The sequence below is a fragment of the Tenebrio molitor genome, chromosome 8 (genome assembly GCF_963966145.1).
Source record: "Tenebrio molitor chromosome 8, icTenMoli1.1, whole genome shotgun sequence".
NCBI lineage: Eukaryota > Metazoa > Arthropoda > Insecta > Coleoptera > Tenebrionidae > Tenebrio > Tenebrio molitor.
In genome coordinates, this window is record NC_091053.1 from 7712186 (window position 1) to 7734373 (window position 22188).

General features: G+C 35.9%; 1 protein-coding gene and 2 pseudogenes across 1 annotated transcript; all 3 read right to left on the reverse strand.

The window, feature by feature from the left end:
• Positions 1–6379: 6379 nt before the first annotated feature.
• Positions 6380–9831, reverse strand: LOC138137103 (multifunctional protein r-like; annotated as a pseudogene).
• A 93-nt stretch (positions 9832–9924) lies between these two features.
• LOC138137009 (partitioning defective protein 6-like) lies at positions 9925–16239 on the reverse strand (annotated as a pseudogene).
• LOC138136857 (guanine nucleotide-binding protein subunit alpha homolog) lies at positions 15597–17174 on the reverse strand. Its single transcript, XM_069056180.1, has 2 exons — positions 16532–17174; positions 15597–15779 (listed from the first exon to the last, which is right to left on the reverse strand). Exon 1 carries the CDS (start codon positions 17071–17073, stop codon positions 16564–16566), a length of 510 nt encoding a protein of 169 aa, XP_068912281.1. The 5' UTR covers positions 17074–17174; the 3' UTR covers positions 15597–15779; positions 16532–16563.
• Positions 17175–22188: the final 5014 nt, after the last annotated feature.

The window sequence follows — 22188 nt, forward strand, 5'->3', positions numbered from 1 at the left end:
ATTGCGTTACAATGTAATAACCAAATTAAGGTAGCTGGAAAAACAAATGACAAATAATAACATGTGGGATTGCGCAGATATGCCAAATTGCAAACAACAATTCACAGCAACAATATTATTCAAAACACCTTTAATTTTTCTTTTTCTGAACGGGGAATTCAAACCACTGACAGGAGTACCACGCTACCACGTCAAAACATTTAGGTTAAGATCAACTGACAGTTGACAGCACAAAATTACAAAACAGCAGCACACTGAGCCGCTACCTCATCTTTTGTTTTATCGAAACGTATTTCGAACATGAATCAGCCGCTTTTATTTACTTGCTGTGCACAGTCGTTTTGTTGGTTGCCTACCTCTCAAAAATCTATTATAAATTGCCTTTATACATTTTTTGTAATTCATGAATAATAGATTTAAAAGCAAGTTATAATTAATTATTATTTATTATTGATTAAGGAAAAAACACACAGTTACACAAAATTCCTTCATAAGGCACAATCTTGAGTTAAAAAATTTTAAAAATAATTATTTTTTACTTTGTTTTGTTGTTTTCTGTAAGTGTAAAAGTTATTATTCTCTTTTTGGGTAATTGAGAACTTACTCGTATTTTTCTAGCAGTGTTTAAAACATTTCAATTACTCCAAGGTCAAAAAATAAGTTTTCACAAAAACTGCTCAAAATATTCTCCATTGTGGTCCAGACAGAATCAAACTCGCCTCTCATAATTTCAAAAACCCTTATGAAGCTGTCAATTTGTTTAGGGTAATGTGTGGGTTTTATTTCTTACAACACACAAAGGGAAACAAATTAATATCCTTCTTAAAAATTTTCTGATAAGTGCCATTACACAATTTAACTTGCTGTCTTAAACGCCTTATGGAAGTTGAGGGATGTTCCTTAATAATTTGTCCAACATTTTGCACCATTTCTAAAATTTGAACTAATGACTGACCTTACTTCTTCTTAATGATGGATAATGATTTGCTAAAATTAGGCACTATAATTTTAAGACATTGATAAACTTGTTGATAACCAATACCATCTGGTTCGGACATCTGGCTTGAAATTCTTCGGTGTAAGGGGGTACAAAGTAAGGCTAGTTTTCATTTTCTTGTTTCATCCTCTTTCGAAAATAATCTAATAAAAATGCCTTCTCTTTAATGGTAAAACCCATTTTACAACTTATTCTGGGATAATTATTGCTTACAACTTCAATAAACGTCTGTAAACTTTGCCGAAATCGAAGATTTGTTTTCTAGGTTAAATGGCCGACCCGCTAAAGGCTGAGCAGAGCAATGAGATGGATAGCTACGGCGCACGACTTATTTCGCACTTCATTAGAAAAGTTACAAAAAGATCCGATGAAAATGAGAATTAAAATTAATACAATATACGTAACAGTATTAAAATAAAATTTTTATTTTTCTAAATTTCGAAGGTTAGGCGGTGCCTACCTTGCCTACCCTGACCAGCCGCCACTGATATGAGTATCTGTTCATAAAGTCCAATTTTTACCCTTTTGCGATGACGTCATTATCTAGTAACTTTACGTATGTTGGAGCTAGGATCAGAAACAAATTTGAATTGATCATAAATAACTATAAATGTGTCAAATTTGTTGACAATTGCTTCGAAAGGTTATGTTTGTAATCAATGTAATAAGTGAAAGAAATTAAAAATTGTCAAATTGACAGGAGCATAAAATAACCTCAAAGTGACCATCAATAAATAAACGTGCCTTTTTTTTGTTTTTTTCTGTTTCTGTCGTTTCAATAAAGAGAAAGTGAGGAAGGAAATCGTGACGTCACCTCAAAAGGGTAAAAATTGGACTATACTCCCTAGGCGGGTAAAATCAGAGCCCTTGTCCCGGCAACTGGACAAGCTTGAAACCAGCTCAAAAGCAAGTTGCCTGGCGCCCATTTTTTTATTTTGTGAACCCACACCCTATGCCCCGAAAACCCCCTGAGAGCCCGGTGCAGTCACTGGCCAACTTTTGGTCACACACTTCCTAGAACGAGATTTGCCGGAATTATTGGAAAATGTCCCACTACAACATTTCTTGAATGAGTGGTTTCAACACGATGGAGCTCCGGTACATTTCTCTAGACAAGTGCGGCAAATACTTGACAGAAGATATCCAAATTCGTGGATAGGTCAAGGTGGACCTGTAAATTGGCCTGCAAGATCGCCGAATCTCACACCTTTGGATTATTTTCTGTGGGGCCATTTGAAGAACTATATTTATCGCGAACCTGTCAATAATTTAGAAGAATTGAATGACCGAACTCATGAAGCACTGGCTACTGTTGCTCCTAATATGATTAGACTGGAAAGGGAAAATTTAATAAAACGAGCTCGCCTATGCCTTCACATGGAAGGAGGTCATTTTGAACACTTGTTATAACTTATTTTTTATTTTACATGTTTCTTATTTAATTTGTTGCATTCTACATCGTTTATAGTAGTTTATTTGACGAGTTTGTGTGTAAATTGGGCCTTTTTTTGCACGCGTGGGGCATTTTAAAACGCGAGTGAAAAACGAGTTGAATACAACGTTTTGTTGTTCGACGAGCCCTTAAAGGCTCCAAATCGCTTAAAACCTTTAAAATTAGCTGAACGTTTCGTTTTGACAAGTTGTGACATTTATCAAAATCCGTTCACATAGGAGAAAATTCTCTAATTCTGACGGTGTCGAACAAAAAAAATTATAAAATTTGGTCTTAAATTTTTACTAACAATGAAGCTAAAATAGGTTAATTCAATCCAGTTTTGTCTTCTGTTTTTCAGAACTCCCACTGCGCTTGATCTTTTGTCCAAAACCATCGTGTAACTCAAGCTTTTTGCAACACCAAGAATGCTAACCTAAAAGTTTTTTTCTTTCATTTCGACGATGACGCGTCCCGCTCGTGCAGCTCTTTGCTAATCCGTTACAGATGCAGAATGTATGCACAGGTCAGGACAAATTTCTTGTGATTCCGGTTCACTTCACAGGCCCATGCAAATTTCACTTTTTACCAAGATTTTTAAGGTAGTAAATAGTACTTACTTAGCGCTACGCCGCCATTTCATTATACCTACGGTTGGCTTCAAAAAAAACGGGAACTGTCAGAAAAAGGTCTGTCAGATTTTATTAAATTTTTATAGTTTGAAACGGCCTTTTAGAATTTATTTTAAAAAACTGCACTTATGTGTCAGAAATACTACTGTCAAACAGACACAAATTGACATAAATTGACAAATTAAATTTCCAATTCACATTAGGTCAAATTTCATTTCCCGTTTTTTTTGAAGCCAACTGTTGTACCTTCCATGAACAAAGTTTCAATTCATCGTACCCCTACAGTCAATTTTCCATACCCCTCTAGGTTAAAAGCGCTCAGCTAATTTTCAATCATAACAAACCACATTTCGTTCTTGCCAAAGAAGAAACTTCTTCCGTTTCCTGGTGAAGATTATAAACATTTTTTTGCCTGGCTTTAGCTATACCTATTATCCCAATCTATCCATTTTTGGTTATTTATTTATTTATTTATTTATTTATTTATTTATTTAGCATAAATTATGAAACTATTGACGTGTTCCTGTTTTCCAAACAGCTTATGGGAAATTGTAACTAGTTTGTGAACGGTGAGGACTTTGTTATGCTTAAATTGTGATCGCAATTGTAAGAGAAAGACTGGGAAGAGCTTAACCAGAAGAGAAAAAGAAAACATATAAAATCAATCAGATGGTTAAAGAGTCTAGTAGAGTCTGATCAGTGATCATATTTAACTTAAAAAGAATAAAAGCTTCCTAGAGCCTTCAACTAGGCAATTTCTTCAAGTAAAACTATAATGGCTTGTGTCCATAATGATCGAGTTTGGATCATTACAGTAATTTTTATAAAACTTTCATCAACTCGATAATTTCGTGTATTACCTACTCGTTGCTGATTAAAAAAAATAGATTTGTAAAAGACACAGCTTTGGGCTTTTACAGATTATTTTTGTCTGCTTCTCATTACAGAAAAGTCACAATGTTGGAACGTAAATTTATAATTTCAAAAACTAGAAAAATAAAAATACACCAATCCAAATATTTTTCAAAAATAGTTATTTACATTACGTATGCGGTGGGTTACATTTTACAGCGCGAGGTTTTTAGTTTGTAACATGACCGCGAAGCGTCCTTTCTTCGATTATTTTGATTATTTTATAAAAATTCATTTTTATTCTCAATATTATTTGAAATTTTTGCAAAGCGAAAACCGCGTCATGTACTATTGGAAGCAAATAAACTGAGACATCAACATCACTGTCTTGAATTTTAATGTGAAATGACCCTTTTCTGCTCTAACCCTACTTTGAATTGATTGACGTTGTCATTAAGTATTGTAGGTTGTAGGGAATGAGTGTAAGTAAGCACGTAGTGAATATTTATTTAATGCAAGACGTTGTATTATGACATGGGTGTGTTTAAAGCACTATGAGCGTAGCGAGAAGTGCTTTAACGGAACGAATGAGATAACACGTCTTGTTAAACGAGTGTAATATACTATTTTATCTACTTTGCTTTACTAATTCCTGAATTTCAGCCGCTCAAGCTTTCATATTATACTAGGGACTTTCGTATGGGTTGGCAAGAGACATTTTCACAAAAATGTAAAAATGTAAAGCTATTATTTACTTAAACTTTTCCCCAATTCATTCAATTGTGAGTTTTAAGTTCCCCAAACTCCTGTTTTTTTTTTAATCTTTACAATCTTGTCCCATATTGCCCACATACCCCCATAATACCAATTTCTTTTTCCAGATATCTGATATTGCTGTCTACAAAATTACCCAATCACACCTGAGAGGCAAAATCCTTCAAGATTCCAAAACTGGCGCCAATCCTCTGATTTTGTAATTTCCTTGTTCATTGATTAAAATTCTTTGAGTTTCCCTTGGGTTTTACCCTCCACCTTCCAGCAGGAACACTAACCACGACAGATATCCACGCTAAAAACCACCCGCTCACATTTGTAGTGGTAGGTCTCCCAGCCGTAATTTTTTTATATTTCTCTTAACATTTATATTAAATTATTATATACAGGTGTCCCTAAAAAAGAAGACGAGTCCATAACTCCGTTATTTATCGGAAGGTTTTCATTATCTGTACTACACCAAATTAAGTGGTTGTTAATAGGCTACAAAATGGCCTAATAAATTCAAGTATAGCCCCATGGGCTTCAAGGGTAAACTGTCAAAATATTTTTTTTTAAGTAATTTTGATAGAGATTTTTATTCTGAAAACAACAATGTATCACAAGTATACACTTAAATGCCAAAAATTCACAAAAAAAAAATGTAAAAACGCTACTATCGTCTATGTTCCATTTTGCGCTAAACATTGGTATCATTCAGCAGCAAAAGCGCTACCGCTATCTACCGCTCTGCTACCTATGTAGCGGCTCAGTGTGCTGCTGTTTTGTACTTTTGTGCTGTCAACTGTCAGTTGATCTTAACCTAAATGTTTTGACGTGGTAGCGTGGTACTCCTGTCAGTGGTTTGAATTCCCCGTTCAGAAAAAGAAAAATTAAAGGTGTTTTGAATAATATTGTTGCTGTGAATTGTTGTTTGGAATTTGGCATATCTGCGCAATCTCACATGTTATTATTTGTCATTTGTTTTTCCAGCTACCTTAATTTGGTTATTACATTGTAACGCAATGCATTTTGATAGCTTTTCGCTTGGTACTCGTCATTTATTTCAAAAGTTAGTGTTATTTTTTTTATGTGAAGTTATACTTGTGATACATTGTTGTTTTCAGAATTAAAATCTCTATCAGAATTACTAAAAAAAAAAGTATGTAATCCTATTTGAAAATTTTTTTTGACAGTTTAGTCTTAAAGCCCTTGGAGCTATACGTGAATTTGTTAATCATTTTTGTAGCCTATTAACAACTATTTAATTTGGTGTATATATAATTAAAATCCTCCGATAAATAAGGGAGCTATAGACTCGTCTTTTTTTTGGGGGACCCTGTATATTAAATTATACCGAGCGATCATTTAAAAAATAAATCGAGTTTGCTTTGATGCCTATGCTATAGCATGGGTTGCCATAGGTAACACGCCGACTCGATTTATTTTTTAATTGATCGCACCGTATTAAGAATGCACGATGCGTCGACGAGAAAAATAATTGCTAAATGTGTAGTTAGATCATTGATTTATCAATTTATCATACTTATTTTGACAGGGATGATCTGCTTTCACGTTTTAGGAACTAGAAAATGTCAAAATTTCAAATTTCTCACTAAAAGTCGTTTTACAACCAAGCGAACCTATTACACATTGCTAAATTTTAGGAAAAATCCAACAGGTGGTGTTTCAATAGAAATGGCAGAGCCTATAGTAGATATAAACAACTATTATTTAATGTACCTTATTACATATAAATATTTCTTCCTTGTAATCTTATTATTTATAACATTATAACGAAAAGACTGATGGTAAAATAACAAAAACAGTATATGCCATTTTAGGGTGTATTTATTTATATAAAATTCCTAACAATTCCTTATACGTTTAACATTTACCTAACACCATCGGCAAAATGGCCATGCGTACACACATTCCGCATTCGGCTTGTCTATAGTAGGCCGCTCGAGGATCTGTATCGAATTCGGGACTCATTTCGAACACCCTAGGCAACGGATGAAGCACCACCATTTTCCTTTTAGCTCTGGTCATTAATTGCGGAGTTACGATGAAATGTCCGCAAGCCTAAAACCTTGACATTAGCCTAATCTCGCTATCTAGAACATTCTCACCTTATCGTATTCCTCCTGAGAGCTGAACCGCTCCCTTTGAATTCGCGCCATGTACAACACGTCAGTATCAGGAAGCACCTCCTCAAGACTATTATATTCTTCTTGAGGTATTTGTTTGGAAGTCACGAAATTTACTATATGACTTGGCATTTTCAAACTGGCAGGACTGACGTATCGCAACTGAACGTTGTACAATGTCAATAATCGCGCGAGCGGATGTACAGTACCTACGTCCATTTTTTAAATCGCCAACCAAAGTAATCGTTAACCCGTTGACAGTACCGATTTCTTCACGAATCGTGAAGATATCGAGCAATGCTTGACTCGGATGCTCGCCGATTCCATCGCCGGCGTTAATCAAAGGTTTGCGACAATGATGAGAAGCTCGCTGAAAATTAATATACCTTAAATTTAACACAATTTGGGTAAGAAAAACACTTACGAGGACCGATCCAGGTGTAGGATGTCTTAATACAACAACGTCAGCATATCCCGCCATGACAGCAATCGAATTTTCTAGAGTTTCTCCTTTCTTAACTGAAGAACTGGTTTCGTCCATGTAGATCACACCTCCGCCTAATCGCTGCATAGCAGCAGCAAAACTGCAGCTAGTCCTGGTGCTGACTTGGTAGAAGACTGACGCCATAACTTTGCCTCTCAAAATGTGGTCCACTGATCGTTCCTTTCCTACGTAAACTCTGAAGGTCTGGGCCAAATTGAAGATGTCGTTCAGTTGGTCTTTTGTGAACATGTCAACCGAGAGAACGTGTTTGCCCGTGAGGCTGTGACCGTGATGTCCTGGTTCTAAATGCGAGAAACTGTCAGTTCTGATCCTTCCACCGATCAAAGGAGGAGTAGGTGAAGTCACGGCGCGCAGGCGATTATCAACGTGAAGGTCTTTAGTACTGGAAAAGTGTACTTTGTTACCCGACAGTAGTTTCTTAAAAATCCCATTCGTCTATCCATCATTTTTAATGTCCTTGAAAGTACGCAAACTCGCAGCTAAAATTTGAACGTGTTATTAAAAATGCCTCGCAAAGTAAGACATTCATTAAACTCTCAGTGATAAAAAACAAAATTTCTTCAAAAACAATTTACACTCTTTTATTTACTATTACTATGTACTGTATATTTATGATATAACTATTATCAAAGAACTAATGTAATTGGCAATTTCAAATATATTTTATTAATAGTGTTTTTTTTTTTTTTTTAATTCTGAGTACTGACCACTTTGCGTGACTCGCACGCTGGTCCCATCCCTGATGTAAAATCCAAGGGATTTTTGTTTTTCTTGGAGTGCCCCCTAATATGCTTGATATTAAATTTCGCGGCTTGATGGTTCCATACCAACTCTTCAAGACTATCCCCTGTAAGTGCATCACATTGGATTTTGACAAAAACATTTTTTTCAAGTACCTTTTCTCTGTATAATAATAATAACCCTCAGAAGGGGTTTTGCTTTCGTTAACGCCTTGCGTATAGCATTTTTTATATTATGGAAAATGGCATGGCAGTGCTAAAATCATTGATATCATTATTATTATTATTATCATATGGCTGCAGCCTTAAATATTTATATTATACCTAATCATTATTATTATACATCCTTACAGAATTGTTTATTTTGAACCATTCCGTTTATTGGAATACCACTAAATTATCTTTCATATCACATATGTTCTAATGTTTTTATTTGCATTCCATCATTTTTTATTTTCATCTCTTAACCAAATTTGCATTCAAAATTTGTAGAATCCTTGATACCTTTTCATTGATGCGTTAAAGCAAAACTTCAAAATACTACAACAATAATCTATATTAATCTCGTATGAGGAAAATGTAAATATTATAGCATCTTTTATATTATGGAAAATGGCATGGCAGTGCTAAAATCATTGATATCATTATTATTATTATTGACTCTCCAATCGGCTCTATTGGCGACCACCCATTCAAAAACCCACCGTTTTTCCTTCAATTTTTTTGAGCACACTTTTAATTTCGACCACATCTTTCTATTGGTCCGCACTTGCGGATATGTTGAATATTTCGTAAATACTCTTCGTGAACTTGGGTTGATTATCGTTTTGATCTTCGATGCTAATTTGGAACGTCTGATGTCCCGAATTCGGCTTGTTTTTGTTGGGGAAGAGGGCGCTCAGTGCCGAATCACGTGCTTGTACGGTCACGTGATAAAACTTTTTCTTTTTCTCTGTCGAACGACGTTTTCGACGTGATCACGCCTGTCTGCGGGTCGATTTCGAACAGGAATGAAAGTTGGAATTTCGTCGTTGACATCTTCTACTTTGACTATTATATTGACAGAAGCGTACAGTGAGTCTTTGTTTGGAGCACGAACGGTCAATTGGTATCCGATGACGTTTTCGTTTTTCGTAGTCCAAGGGACGTGCTAATGTAATGGTTGCTGAAGTGAGTCCGCTTGGACTCAACACAAAAGATTGATCTTTATTGGTTTGAATCGTTTTGTCTTTCACTAACTCAAAAGCCACACTCGTGTCGTTGATATTTGAACTAAAATTATACGAATTCGATTCTAATAAAATTGAGAAAAATTTTAACCTCACTTGGCGGCAAGCGAAATAAGAGATCTCTCAAAATCGTTTTCGTTTTCTTTCAATGTGAGGACATTTTGATGATCTACTACAGGTCGACCAGAACAGCTTGGCTAGTGACGCAGTGGACTGAAGTCCCGCCCACTAGCGGAGCGCACTTGTTTGTTGTGTCTGGAAGTGTTCAGATCGTGTACAATCGGGCTAAAATCAGCGCTTCAAGCTTCAAGTGAACAGCATGTCCGGGCTGTTTTGAGCAGATTTGCTTCGTTGAGTGTACCGCACTTACAACCGTAGCCACATCCTTGTCTTACAGACACTCGCTCGTTTCCTGGTCGGCGCATCTCAGGCGCCAAGCTATTTTGGTCAAGCTGTACTTCAATTGAAGGTGGTTTCTTGTCAGAATCTACCACTAAGAAATACAATTAGGCGCTTCATGTGGTGGTTCTCCGTTGTCTTTGATGTGAACGTTCGCCTGATATCTCTTACCTTGTTTCTAAAATAATAATGATTGTTATCATAATGTATTGTTATCAAATACCCTCGATTATACTGTACACTATGTAGCTTCGACGCCATATCGCTGTCCACAGCTTTGCTTCGACCACATCTTCCTGTTGGTCCGCACTTCCGGATATTGAATACTTCGTAAATAGTCTAAAACTAAGGTTTAAATATATTTGGAATAAAAGCGGAATGTTTCTTTAATCTTACCGGCCGTGGTGTGTAACTGTTGAGAACCACTGGAAAGCTGAGAGTTTCGACTGAATCTGCCTCAGCGCACCGAAGCAACCGTTCTCTAATTGGCCGACTTCACGATAATAATCTTCATCTTTTTTTTGATAATTGGTGTACCACCATGGCAGCTTGCGAAACCACTACTTGATCTTTATGGTTCAACAATTTGATCAATTCTGGTATCGCTAGGGTCGCTAAATCAGCGTCGTCTTATAAATTGATTAAATTGACCACCGCATGTTTAAGCATTTGACTTGGTTCAGAGAGTTGCTGAACGGCTGTTTGATGGCTAGGATCAAATTGCTAAAATTATTATTACTATTATTATTATTTACTCTCCAATCGCAAATACATTTGGAATAAAAGCGGAATGTTTCTTTAATCTTACCGGCCGTGGTGTTTAACTGTTGAGAACCACTGGACAGCTGGGAATTTCTACTGAAGCTCCCTCGCCGTACCGGAGCAACCGTTCTGTGATTGGCCGGCTTCACAAGACCGGTGGATTCTGCTAGACCGCCAGACACAAGACGCGATATGAAAATCCTCGGAATCTTCTCCAACCCTGCGGTTACAAACCGAGAAAAATAAAAGAAAAAGCAAACAAAAAAAAGCGTTTTCATTCAATCCGTAATTGTGGTTGTTAATTAGAGCGAAAGAGGAATCACAAATAAATATTAAGTTCCGCGGCTTGATGGTTCCCTACCCATTCAACCCTTCAAGACTATCCCCTGTAAGTGTAAGTCACTTTTCGTTGTATGATCACCCTCAGAAGGGGTTTTGCATTCGTTAATGCTCTGCGTAAATTATCATCATTGTTAATAGGTAATAAATGCTGGTCGCTTGGGTCAAGCGATGTCTCATAAACGATGAAGATGTTCTAGCAAGTTTCGAAATTCTTCGAACGGGGCTTGAAGGTCCCTTTCGATGGAAAATCGCCCAAATTCTGCGTCAAACTACAAAGAATCAATTAAATAACAAAGCGTATTAATAGTAGTCCAGTCAATATAAATATAAAAAAGGGTCCGACCTTGCAAAAGGTCATGTAGTTCTGATTTTTTAATATGTTGTTTGGATCTCAGCCAAGAGTAAAACACCAAATTTGCAACTTCGAAAGACTTGTGCGCTCTGCGTGGTAGCCAAAGAACAGCAAAATTTTTGCACTATTTTCAGTTTTTGCTCAATATCTCCTAAGATATGAGTCTCACAGAAAAAGTTGAAGTTACCTTTTTTAAAACAAATTAAATTCGCTACTGTTTGAGGTCCAAACGAACTTTGTGCATGCAGCAGTTTCCGAGATAAAGCTCTTCAAAAATTGGATATTTTTTCCAAGAAGTGAAAATTCTTTGTTTACGTCTCTTATTTTATTAAATATCGTCAAAAATACTCGCCCCATGAGAAAAGTCATGGGCAATGAACTTGAAGTGTATTTATTTAGCTTTAAATTGAGATTTGACGGGTAGCTGCAGATCCAATGCTTCTCTCAAAAGTGGCATATAACCGAAAACCTCGCAAGATGGAATTTGGGAAAAATAAATGAAAACAAGTTTTCAGCGCATCAAACATCACGTATAGGGCCTAAACCGATCAAATAAATTATTTTAACTTAATAATTTAGTATGTGTGGTTAACAACTTGAAGAGAGTCTGTAAAGTTGGTGGAGGAATACTGCCCTCAGCGCCAGACTTGTTCTGGTTCTGATTGTATGGAAAATCATCGAACACCCCAAGTATGCTCGTTTGAAACGGGTTCATGAAGCAGGTGACAAGTGGTCTTGATTTTGATCGACCAAGAATTATTTTCCTCTCATTCATTGGCGCGCTTTAATTTGAGCTTCGGCGAGTACATGTCCTGGCATATACAAGTATGTTTATCATGAACCCCATTTTCACGGTCCACTGTGCTAGCTCACTGCTGGAGATTCCACGCGCATGTGCCAATCCACCGTAGCTTTTCATAAACCACACCAGCAATCAAATCTGACCATATGTCGGGCCAAAATTTATCGGATCGGCGGATTGTAAAATTTTGTTCTATGAATATCTTAAACTCAATTGGATCCATCCGCTGTTCTAGAGCCATCATATCTTGCAAATATAAGTGGGCACTCTTTGTGAAGAAATAGTGACCAACTGAATGAAAACAAGGTAGCATTTTATCGATAGTATGTATACAGGTGAAGGTTCTTAATCACCCTGCCTGGATGAATAGTTTTACGGGAGTAGACGTGTGAAAATATTGGTCCCACAGCTTTGATTACCTTCCAAATTATGCAATGCAGTTTTGAATTTAGCTCTTAGGCTTTGGTAAGTCCTATTTTCCTTTACAAACAAGATGAGAGACCTCTCACTCTCACGTAGCTTATTCTCAGTTTCGGCTCTTTCTTTCCCAGTCAAGTCTACCTCATCCAAAATAATGCCAGCCAATATCAGATTAGTCAAAATGTGTGCTCGTACAGCTCGTGAATAGGCATGACCATTCAGCATCTTGTCCAGGCCTGTGATCTGTATAAATAGTCATAAAATAGCACCTTCAAGCAACTCCCTGCCATTATTGCACCGATACAACCCATGAATGACATGAGGAGATGGAACTCTCTATGCCTCACAACCACGCAGCTTAACTCAGAATGTTGGCCACCCTCAACAATATCTCTGGCCTTAAAGAACAGTGGTTGATCAAAAGTAACGAAGCAGGTTTTTTGAAAATGACCTTTACTTCTCTCAGTGGCTTCAAAAGGTGATATGAACACTGTATCGTAATCAGTAGGTGGGGTGCGGATAAATGAGAGGAAAATAATTTTTGAGCCATAAAAATCAAGACCACTTTTCACCTGCTTAATGAACCCGTTCCAAAGGAGCATACTTGGGGTAGTTGATGATTTTCCATACAATGAGAACAAGTCTGGCGCTGAAGGCAGTATTTCTCCACCGACTTCACAGACTCCCTTCAAGTTGTTAACCACACATACTAAATTACGTTAAAATAACTTATTTGATCGGTTTAGGCCCTATACGTGATGTTTGATTCGCTGAAAACTTGTTTTCATTTATTTTTCCCAAATTCCCTTTTTCGAGGTTTTAGAGAAGCACTGGACCTGCAGCTGCCCATCAGATCTCAGTTTAAAGCTAAATAAATACGCTTCAAGTTCAATGCCCTTGACTTTTCTCATGGGGCGAGTATTTTTGACGATATTTAATAAAAAAAGAGAAATAAACAAAAAAATTTCACTTCTTGGAAAAAATACAAAATTTTTGAAGAGTTGTATCTCGGAAACTGTTGGACGCACAAAGTTTGCTTAGGCCTCAAACTGAAGTGAATTTAATCTAGTTTAAAAAAGATTTCTTCAACTTTTTCTGTTAGACTCATATCTTAAGAGATATTGAGCAAAAACTGAAAATAGTGCGAAAATTTTGCTGTTCTTCGGCTACCACGCAGCGCGCACAAGTCTTTCGAAGTTGCAAATTTGGTTTTTTACTCTTAGCTGAGGTCCAAAGAACATATTAAAAAATCAGAACTACATGACCTTTTGCAAGGTCGAATGTTTATATTGACTGGACTATAGGTAGTAATTAACGTTATAAGTCCGGGAACTCATAGTTTACAGTACGAGTGAGACGTTTAAGGACGAGGCCAGGAAGGAGCCGAGTCTTGAAACTCGAAACGAGTACTGTAAAAAGAGTTCACGGACGAATCTCGTTATGTATTTTATTTCATCCTGCCTCAAATTTTGTTTGAAAGAAACATTGAAATTAATTTCCAAAATAATTCAACAAATGCTCCAAATCTAGTCACATTTTTGGAACATGATTAGCAACGGCTGTTTGGCAATTGTTTATTTTGTTGAATTAATTTGGTGCGTCAAATTGACTTCTAAAGCAAATCCTCCAGAAATTGTAAGAAAATCTGCAGAAGCCTGTGCTGACTTAATACCTAGCAAGAGTAGCAAGTCTGGTGAAAGGTATCAAAAACAATTCAGCCATTTTTGTAAATGGAAATTAGAAAATAATGTGAAGAAAATTACGGAAGAGGTCTAGGAAGCTGACCTATTTTTTAGATGTGGTTTAAATGGTTGTATTATTTTATTTGTAAACTAACGTTTTTAGTGAAAGTAAGTGCATCATCTTCTTTGTGGCCGAAATAGTTAAATTATTAATTTGTATTTAGATCTAGTTTTGAATAAAACATTTCTTAAACCTGAATAATTGTTATTACGATTGCTACTTTTGTGATTCCAATGGCAACACTTAACCGGCGTCCGGCCGTTTTTTGCGTTTTCCCGGATTCAAACTGATGACGTAAAGTATTGAAATTTGACACAGGATGAAATAAATATATAAATATAATAAATCCTAATTAGGGTAAGCGAACTTTATTGGGTCAATAAAAAATGCAACAACAATTCTCACCAAAAATAAATACCTACTCATGTGTCGTTTCCAAATACGTACTGTGAATACTGACCACTTTGTGTGACTCGCACGCTGGTGCCATCCCTGATGCAAAATCCAAGCGGTTTATCTGAGCCATGCTTCAGCAATCTCACACGTCTGCAAGTTTCAGGCACAATATCCACATCTATAATGGATGACACTTGTCGAAAATCATGTGGATTGGATATGGCTAATGTTTTTGTTTTTCCTGGAGTACCACATAATATGGTAGATATTAAGTTCCGCGGCTTGATGGTTCCGTAATCCGTACCCATTCAACTCTACAAGACTATGCCCTGTAAGTGTAAGTCACAATGGATTTTGACAAGAACATTTTTTTAAGTACCTTTTCGTTGTATGGTCACCCTCAGAGAGGGTTTTGCATTCGTTAATGCTCTGCGTAAATTATCATCATTGTTAATAGGTAATAAATGCTGGTCGCTTGGGTCGAGCGATGTCTCGTAAACGATGGAGACGTTCTAGCAAGTCTCGAAATTCTTCGAACGGGGCTTGAAGGTCCCTTTCGATGGAAAATCGCCCAAATTCTGCGTCAAACTACAAAGAATCAATTAAATAACAAAGAGTATTAAATATATAAATATAATAAATCCTAATTAGGGTAAACGAAATTTATTGGGTCAATAAAAACTGCAACAACAATTTACACCAAAAATAAATACCTACTCATGTGTCGTTTCTAAGTACACCAGCCGCTCGATCTTGTGAACACCCAATTTAATGAACCTTCCAATTTAGTGAACACCAAAATATTTACATTGCGGGTTCCAAATGGTGAATAAGGACACTTTCGATTTAGTGAACTGTAGGTTTCGAAGAAACAAAAAACATTAACACCGATACTCGGCTACCACTTTGACTTCCTTATCCAATGTCAGCAGGCACATCCGGTGCTTGCTTATACAACAAGCAAGCAGAAGGAAAATGGCATGGCAGTGCTAAAATCATTGATATCATTATTATTATTATTATTATCTGGCTGCGGCCTTAAATATTTATATCATACCTAATCATTATTATTATACATACTTACAGAATTGTTTATTTTGAACCATTCCGTTTATTGGAATACCACTAAATTATCTTTCATATCACATATGTTCTAATGTTTTTATTTGCATTCCATCATTTTTTATTTTCATCTCTTAACCAAATTTGCATTCAAAATTTGTAGAATCCTTGATACCTTTTCATTGATGCGTTAAAGCAAAACTTCAAAATACTACAACAATAATCTATATTAATCTCGTATGAGGAAAATGTAAATATTATAGCATTTTTTATATTATGAAAAATGGCATGGCAGTGCTAAAATTATTGAAATGTTGTTACATAGTCTAGGACTGGTTTTACAAATCTATGAGGGGCATGATGACCAACTCAATAGACCGGGACCAATGGCTTAACGTGACTTCCGAATCACGAGATAGAATATAGCCTTTTTTTTTTCGCCCTGGGTCGGAATCGAACCCGCGACCCTCGCGTCCCTGAGCCAAACGGATTCCCTTAGGCTATATTCTGCCTTTTTTTTTTTCTTGTTCTAAAAATTTTTTTTTTAACATTTATTTAATTCAAAAATATTTTCTTAGTTTCCCCAACGTGGGCACACAGGTGGGCCGGCAAATTTTGGGGTGGACCAGGCCCACCCAGGCCCCCCCCTGGCTACGCGCCTGCATTGACATGGACTATAGATGGCGCTGCATTTTTCAGAAAAGTCGAGCTTTTCGGTTGTTTCGGACCCAAATCTGGTCGCACCGAAATTCATGGATATATAATAAAATCGTCCGAAGGAGAGCCTTCCAACCCATAATAAGTCCGATTAGTAGGACAAAGTTTAGTGGACATTTTGCCCTAATGTAATGCGTAAACGACAGTTCAGAAACAAGTTCTGGTGCACTTAAACGCCCTTCCAGGACCGCAACTCCATCCCGGATTGCCGTTCTTATTCATTGTCGCTCTTCGGTGTTTACTCACCCGTGTCTGTCTCTTTATCAAGATTCCGAACGTTAAGCTCCACCACAAGCTCCAAACACGTCAGCCAGTTGGAATTCTCTCCTCCGGTCGAAGGCCCTCAGGATGCCGCTGTCCCTCCAGAGCTTGACCAGCAGGGGACAGAACTGGATGAAGGTCCTGGAGTCGAGCACCGGTGCGTTAAACTGAAGCATTTCTTTGCCGAGGGCGGCGTTCGAGGGGTCGCCCCACGGGATCCCCAGTTTGTCTCTGGCGTCCACCAAGACGCGCATCCCCTTGATCACGTTCTGGTAGATGATCTGCTGGTACTCCATCACGAGTTCGCTCTCGAACTTGATTCCGTGGATGATCTTCATCTGCTTCAGAAATGTTGACTTGCCACTCTCCCCAGCGCCCAACAGGAGCAGCTTGACTTGGCGTTTGAGGGCCTGCTTGTCCTTCTCCAGCATTTTGTCGATTTCCAGCGACTTGTACCGCTGCTCTATCTCCTCGGGGCTGAACTTGAACCGTAAACAACACGGACACGACCACATTAAAGTGGACATTTTATTGATATCATTATTATTATTATTATTATCTGGCTGCGGCCTTAAATATTTATATTATACCTAATCATTATTATTATACATACTTACAGAATTGTTTATTTTGAACCATTCCGTTTATTGGAATACCACTACTTTCATATCACATATGTTCTAATGTTTTTATTTGCATTCAAAATTTGTAGAATCCTTGATACCTTTTCATTGATGCGTTAAAGCAAAACTTCAAAATACTACAACAACAATCTATATTAATCTCATATGAGGAAAATGTAAATATTATAGCATTTTTTATATTATGGAAAATGGCATGGCAGTGCTAAAATTATTGATATCATTATTATTATTATTATCTGGCTGCGGCCTTGAATATTTATGTTATACCTAATCATTATTATTATACATACTTACAGAATTGTTTATTTTGAACCATTCCGTTTATTGGAATCCAGAATCTGCAGGAATGTTAATTTACATTCTCATAATGTTGAATTTTATAATATTAAATATAATAGTTTTAAAATTAGTTTAAGAAACGCTGTTTAGGGAGTTGTCACGAGTACCTATTGCTTTTGTTATGTTATTGTATTTGTTTTTTTTTTTTATTTGTTCTCCACTGTTACATGGTATTGTTTGCCGTTAATAAACCTATTATTATATATTTTTTGGCAGCCGATAATTAAATTTTATCGTCGCATATAAAATATATCTACATTTTTGTACAGCATTGTGGTTTATGCCTATCGGAGAAACCACGTTAAAAAAACGCGCCTTTTATTCTACCTCTATCGTGGTGTGGAAAAGAATAAATAACAAAGAATCAGGAAGTACGGTACGATCAATAAAAAAATAAATCGAGTCGGCGTGTTACCTATGGCAACCCATGCTATAGCATAGGATCCAAAGCAAACTCGATTTATTTTTTAAATGATTGCTCGGTGTTTGGCTAAAAGTATAACTTGTATTCGAAGTAATACTCGTAGGTAGTAAAATGGAAATTAGTTCGGTGCAGAGAGAAGTCGGCCGGCCCCTTGGCTCAACTAATGGGTGTTATAAATCATGGGCTGCTGATATTGTTGGTTGCCATCATCACTCTTTCGAACAATGAGTTTCGTTTTTTATTTTGCCTTGTAAGGCAGAATTTAACCGATTTTAAGGAAAACGAAGATTTCTCTGCATTAGATTATACATTCATGATTACAATGAGCTACTTTAGAACTCAAACAAGTTAAAAATGAGACCGCTAGGAGCAATTTTGAAATCGCAATTGTTACGATTAATCGTAACGACCAATTTATTGCCTTAATCGAAAAATCAAGATTTCCCTGCACTTGATTATGTCAAAAGGAATCGATAGAAACGTCGAGCTTTTCAACTTCAAATTTGAAGTTTTTAGGAGTAATTTGCGTTTACATTGGTTAAGTATAAGGCCACGATTTCGAGATGAGGCCCCTTAACATTTTAAACCACATCATATAGTTTTAAATTGGCATTTGGGAGCTTCAAAATATGTATGGGATTTGAATATCTACTAAACCTTGTGACTCACCTGTATGTGTAGCCCCGCTGCTCTGTCATACCTGTCGATCTGGTCGTCACAGTACTCTCTCTCGTCCAGCCACTCCAGATTCAGGCACCATATCACGCACACCCTGTTCAATGGAGCCTTGATGTGCACCTGCGACAACAATTTCAGTTTGAGGAATTTGTAATAATACAATCAAATACTCACTTTCCTTTTACTTGGATTTTGCTACTGAACAGTTTTTTTATCGACTTTATTAGAAGGGATTTTGCATTGTCGTGAGTCTCTAAATTCTGCAATTTCCAGACCTGCCATGTTGTATGGAAGGTGCAATTCATTTTGGTTTATTCCTCGTCTTTTCGCTTGAAAGATAGTTAAGTTCCTGATGTATCCTAATTCAGGCAAAAGAATTTTATTGGACCCATAAATTTAATAATTCAAAACTTAATTTTTTACTTCGGTTTTGTTGTTGAGCACAGTTTTGATTTAAATCTTATTTTTGGACATTTTCGAGAATAGAAGATAAAATCATTTTCACAAATTGTTCAACACGAAATGCACTTTGCAAAGTTGCGACCTTTGCGGATTTTGGTGTCATCTTCTTATTTTTTCCTCTGATATTTTTGAAAAAAGAAAAAAATTAATAAATTAAGATCATTCGAGAGGCCGCATTGTTTGAAGAGCTACTTAAATTAAACAATTGAATACGTTTCACTTAAATTTAATTTAACAAGAAAACATGCTTGAGTGGTCCCAACAAAATTTATAAATAAACGAGTGAAATTAATAAATGATTTGGTGTTTCAAGAGATCCCAGGGAACAAATAATGAAAAAAAAATAGTTAGGTATTTACGAACCGAGTGCGCATCGAGGTTTGTACAATATTTTTTGAAAGGAACATTTTTCTTCTTGTATTTTTAAATGATTACTCAATGGTTTCCAATTTAGTGAATAGATGGCGCTTGCCCAAGTGTCAGTTGAATTAATGGGATTTATTTTCATTTTTTCGAAATTTTCAACATCCAAATTGGAGAAATGATATTTTGCAAACCAGATTTTATTATTATCAAGTCAAATTATTTTCAGAATGCTCAAAAAGGCCAGTGCTTTTTGGATGATTTTGAAGCACGAGTGCGCGAAATCTACGTTCCCGCTTAGTTGTGTTGTGTTTGCGAAATGTCATTTTAAAGTTAATGGGCCGCCGTATGATTTTCCATTCGTTAAGCCTTTCATTAGCTAAATAATTGATTAGACAAAGTGAGAGTATATGCCAGGCACTATGTTAGACAGAGACAAAATAACTTAACGACGTTCTTTAACTTTAATGAAAGGGAAATTATACGGCTCAGTGAGTTCAAAAAATTATTTACAATTATTATATCACCTTAGCGAGAAATTAATTTAGAGCAAAATGAACGTTTTCTTCTGAATTCTCGAAGAAACTAATTTACTTTTACTTTAGTCCAAGAAATTAAATCTTCAATGTAAATGAAGTAGAAAACTAGAAGAATTACTACCTTGTAGTAGTAAAAAATACGTGGTCTACTAAACCTGAATGTACACTTCTATTAAAAAAAAAAGCGTACACGTATTGAGAGCTAATGTAAATGGGGATAAAATTAATTAATCGTTTCCAAGAAAACGTATTACGGTATTACTGACATTTTGTTGTATGTCAAATGTGTGAAAATTGCTTTTTATAAATTTTTAAATTGTTGTTAGATTGTTGAGAGTTGCCTTTTTCTATAAATTTACGAATAAAAGTTTGAGTTGTGTTTGTAGTAATTCAGTAATTGGTAATACTTGCCTAATAAATAAGGCAAAACATTTGCACACATTAAAATCTCTGAAAAATATATCGATAAAATCCGGCTATCAGCATGGGTTTTGTTACAGGTTTCTAAGTAACAACAATTAAAGGATAGGTTTACAATATGGCAATCTAGCCAAAATTGTGCTCACTACTTGTACGTTTTTTTTTTAATAGAAGTGTACCTCCAGCTACTTTGGAGATCAAACCCACAGACTAATGACATATATTGGTTATTACAATTATTATTACTTTGGCGAGTGGTGAAGTTAAAACAAATTAAATGAAAAATTTTGAAAAGAACGTTTTCTTCTGATATACTTTTAATTTAGTGCAAGAAATTAACTCTTCAATGCTAATAAAGTAGAAGAGTAAAAGAGTTAGAGAAATAATTTACCTTGTAATTATAAAACACGTGGTCACGGCGGTACCTCCAGCTACTTTGGAAATCAAACCCCGAGAGACCCTCTGTCATGATTCCGCTTCCTTTTTCTCAAACACCCCACTTTCTCACCCCTACTCGACCAAAATGACCAATCCACTTCCTTAGATTCAAAATGGATTACTTCAGCCAATCGCGATAGCTCTTCCATATTTTTGAAGATTTTATGGAACCGTTTTTGTTTTCCACCATAATTTTGAACTAAATTATGTTACCTTTCTGTGTTTTTTACCAACTCATTTTCTGTTTGGTTCTGTTACTTTTCTAAATGCAAATTCAAACGATTTTGGTTATTTTCGACGATAAAGTCTTTTGTTGATAATATACAGTTCTCGCCATTCGATTTTACATTTGACAAAAATGTGAGCTTTACAAAAAATAACTTGATCTAGTGAATGTTAATTTGGTGTTTCTCTCGATCGACAGTTTGACATGCACGAGAGAATATTTTGGCAGACTATTTCCTGAGAAAAATTTACATGATAAGTAAGTACAAATAAACGTAATTCTGTGTTTAAAAATTGATTATTCTTTAAATTTTTATGTTGTCGTTGACGGTTATCACATTTGCACTAGTGCAAATTATCGATAATTGTACTAGTGCAGTATTATCGCTGTAATTGGATCGCTATTGGCTAAAATTCAAATATTCGAGCTCTTTGATTGGCTTAAATTTTTCGAAGGAAATCCTCACATATTATATCCCAAGTGCAAAATTTTTTATCGGAAAATTTTTTGCTAATGAACGAAAACATCCATAAATGAGGTCAGAAGACCAATTATTATCAAATAAGAGCACGAGACGAAGTCGAGGGCTTTTATTTGATAATAATTGGTCTTCTGACCGAATAATTTATGGATGTTAAAAAATTTTGCACTTGGGATATAATATGTGACTATTTCCTTCGAAAAATTTAAGCCAATCAAAGAGCTCGAATATTTGAATTATACGGCTGTTTATTTCCTGAATAGAATAAAAACAAACGCATTATTTCCAATCCTTTTTATTCAAAATAATTTATTTAAAAAAAAATCAGGTACCGACATTTTTTATCCGATTATTGCACAGTGTGCATTTTAGAGAAATTTTATCGGCTTATTTTTTGTTTTCTCGTTTTGATTGGTCAATATTTGTCACGCAATTGATTGCTAGACACATGAATGAAATAATCAACTAAAATTCCTCAACACGTGTTTGAATGGGGCGATTTTCCCCAGTTAGACGTTTATTATCTTTTCACGGACCCACGGCAAATTTCATTTGAGTATTAAATCACCACAATTAAGGATTATTGTGCGGACAAAAATTTTAAGAAACATTAAAACTTACAACTGAC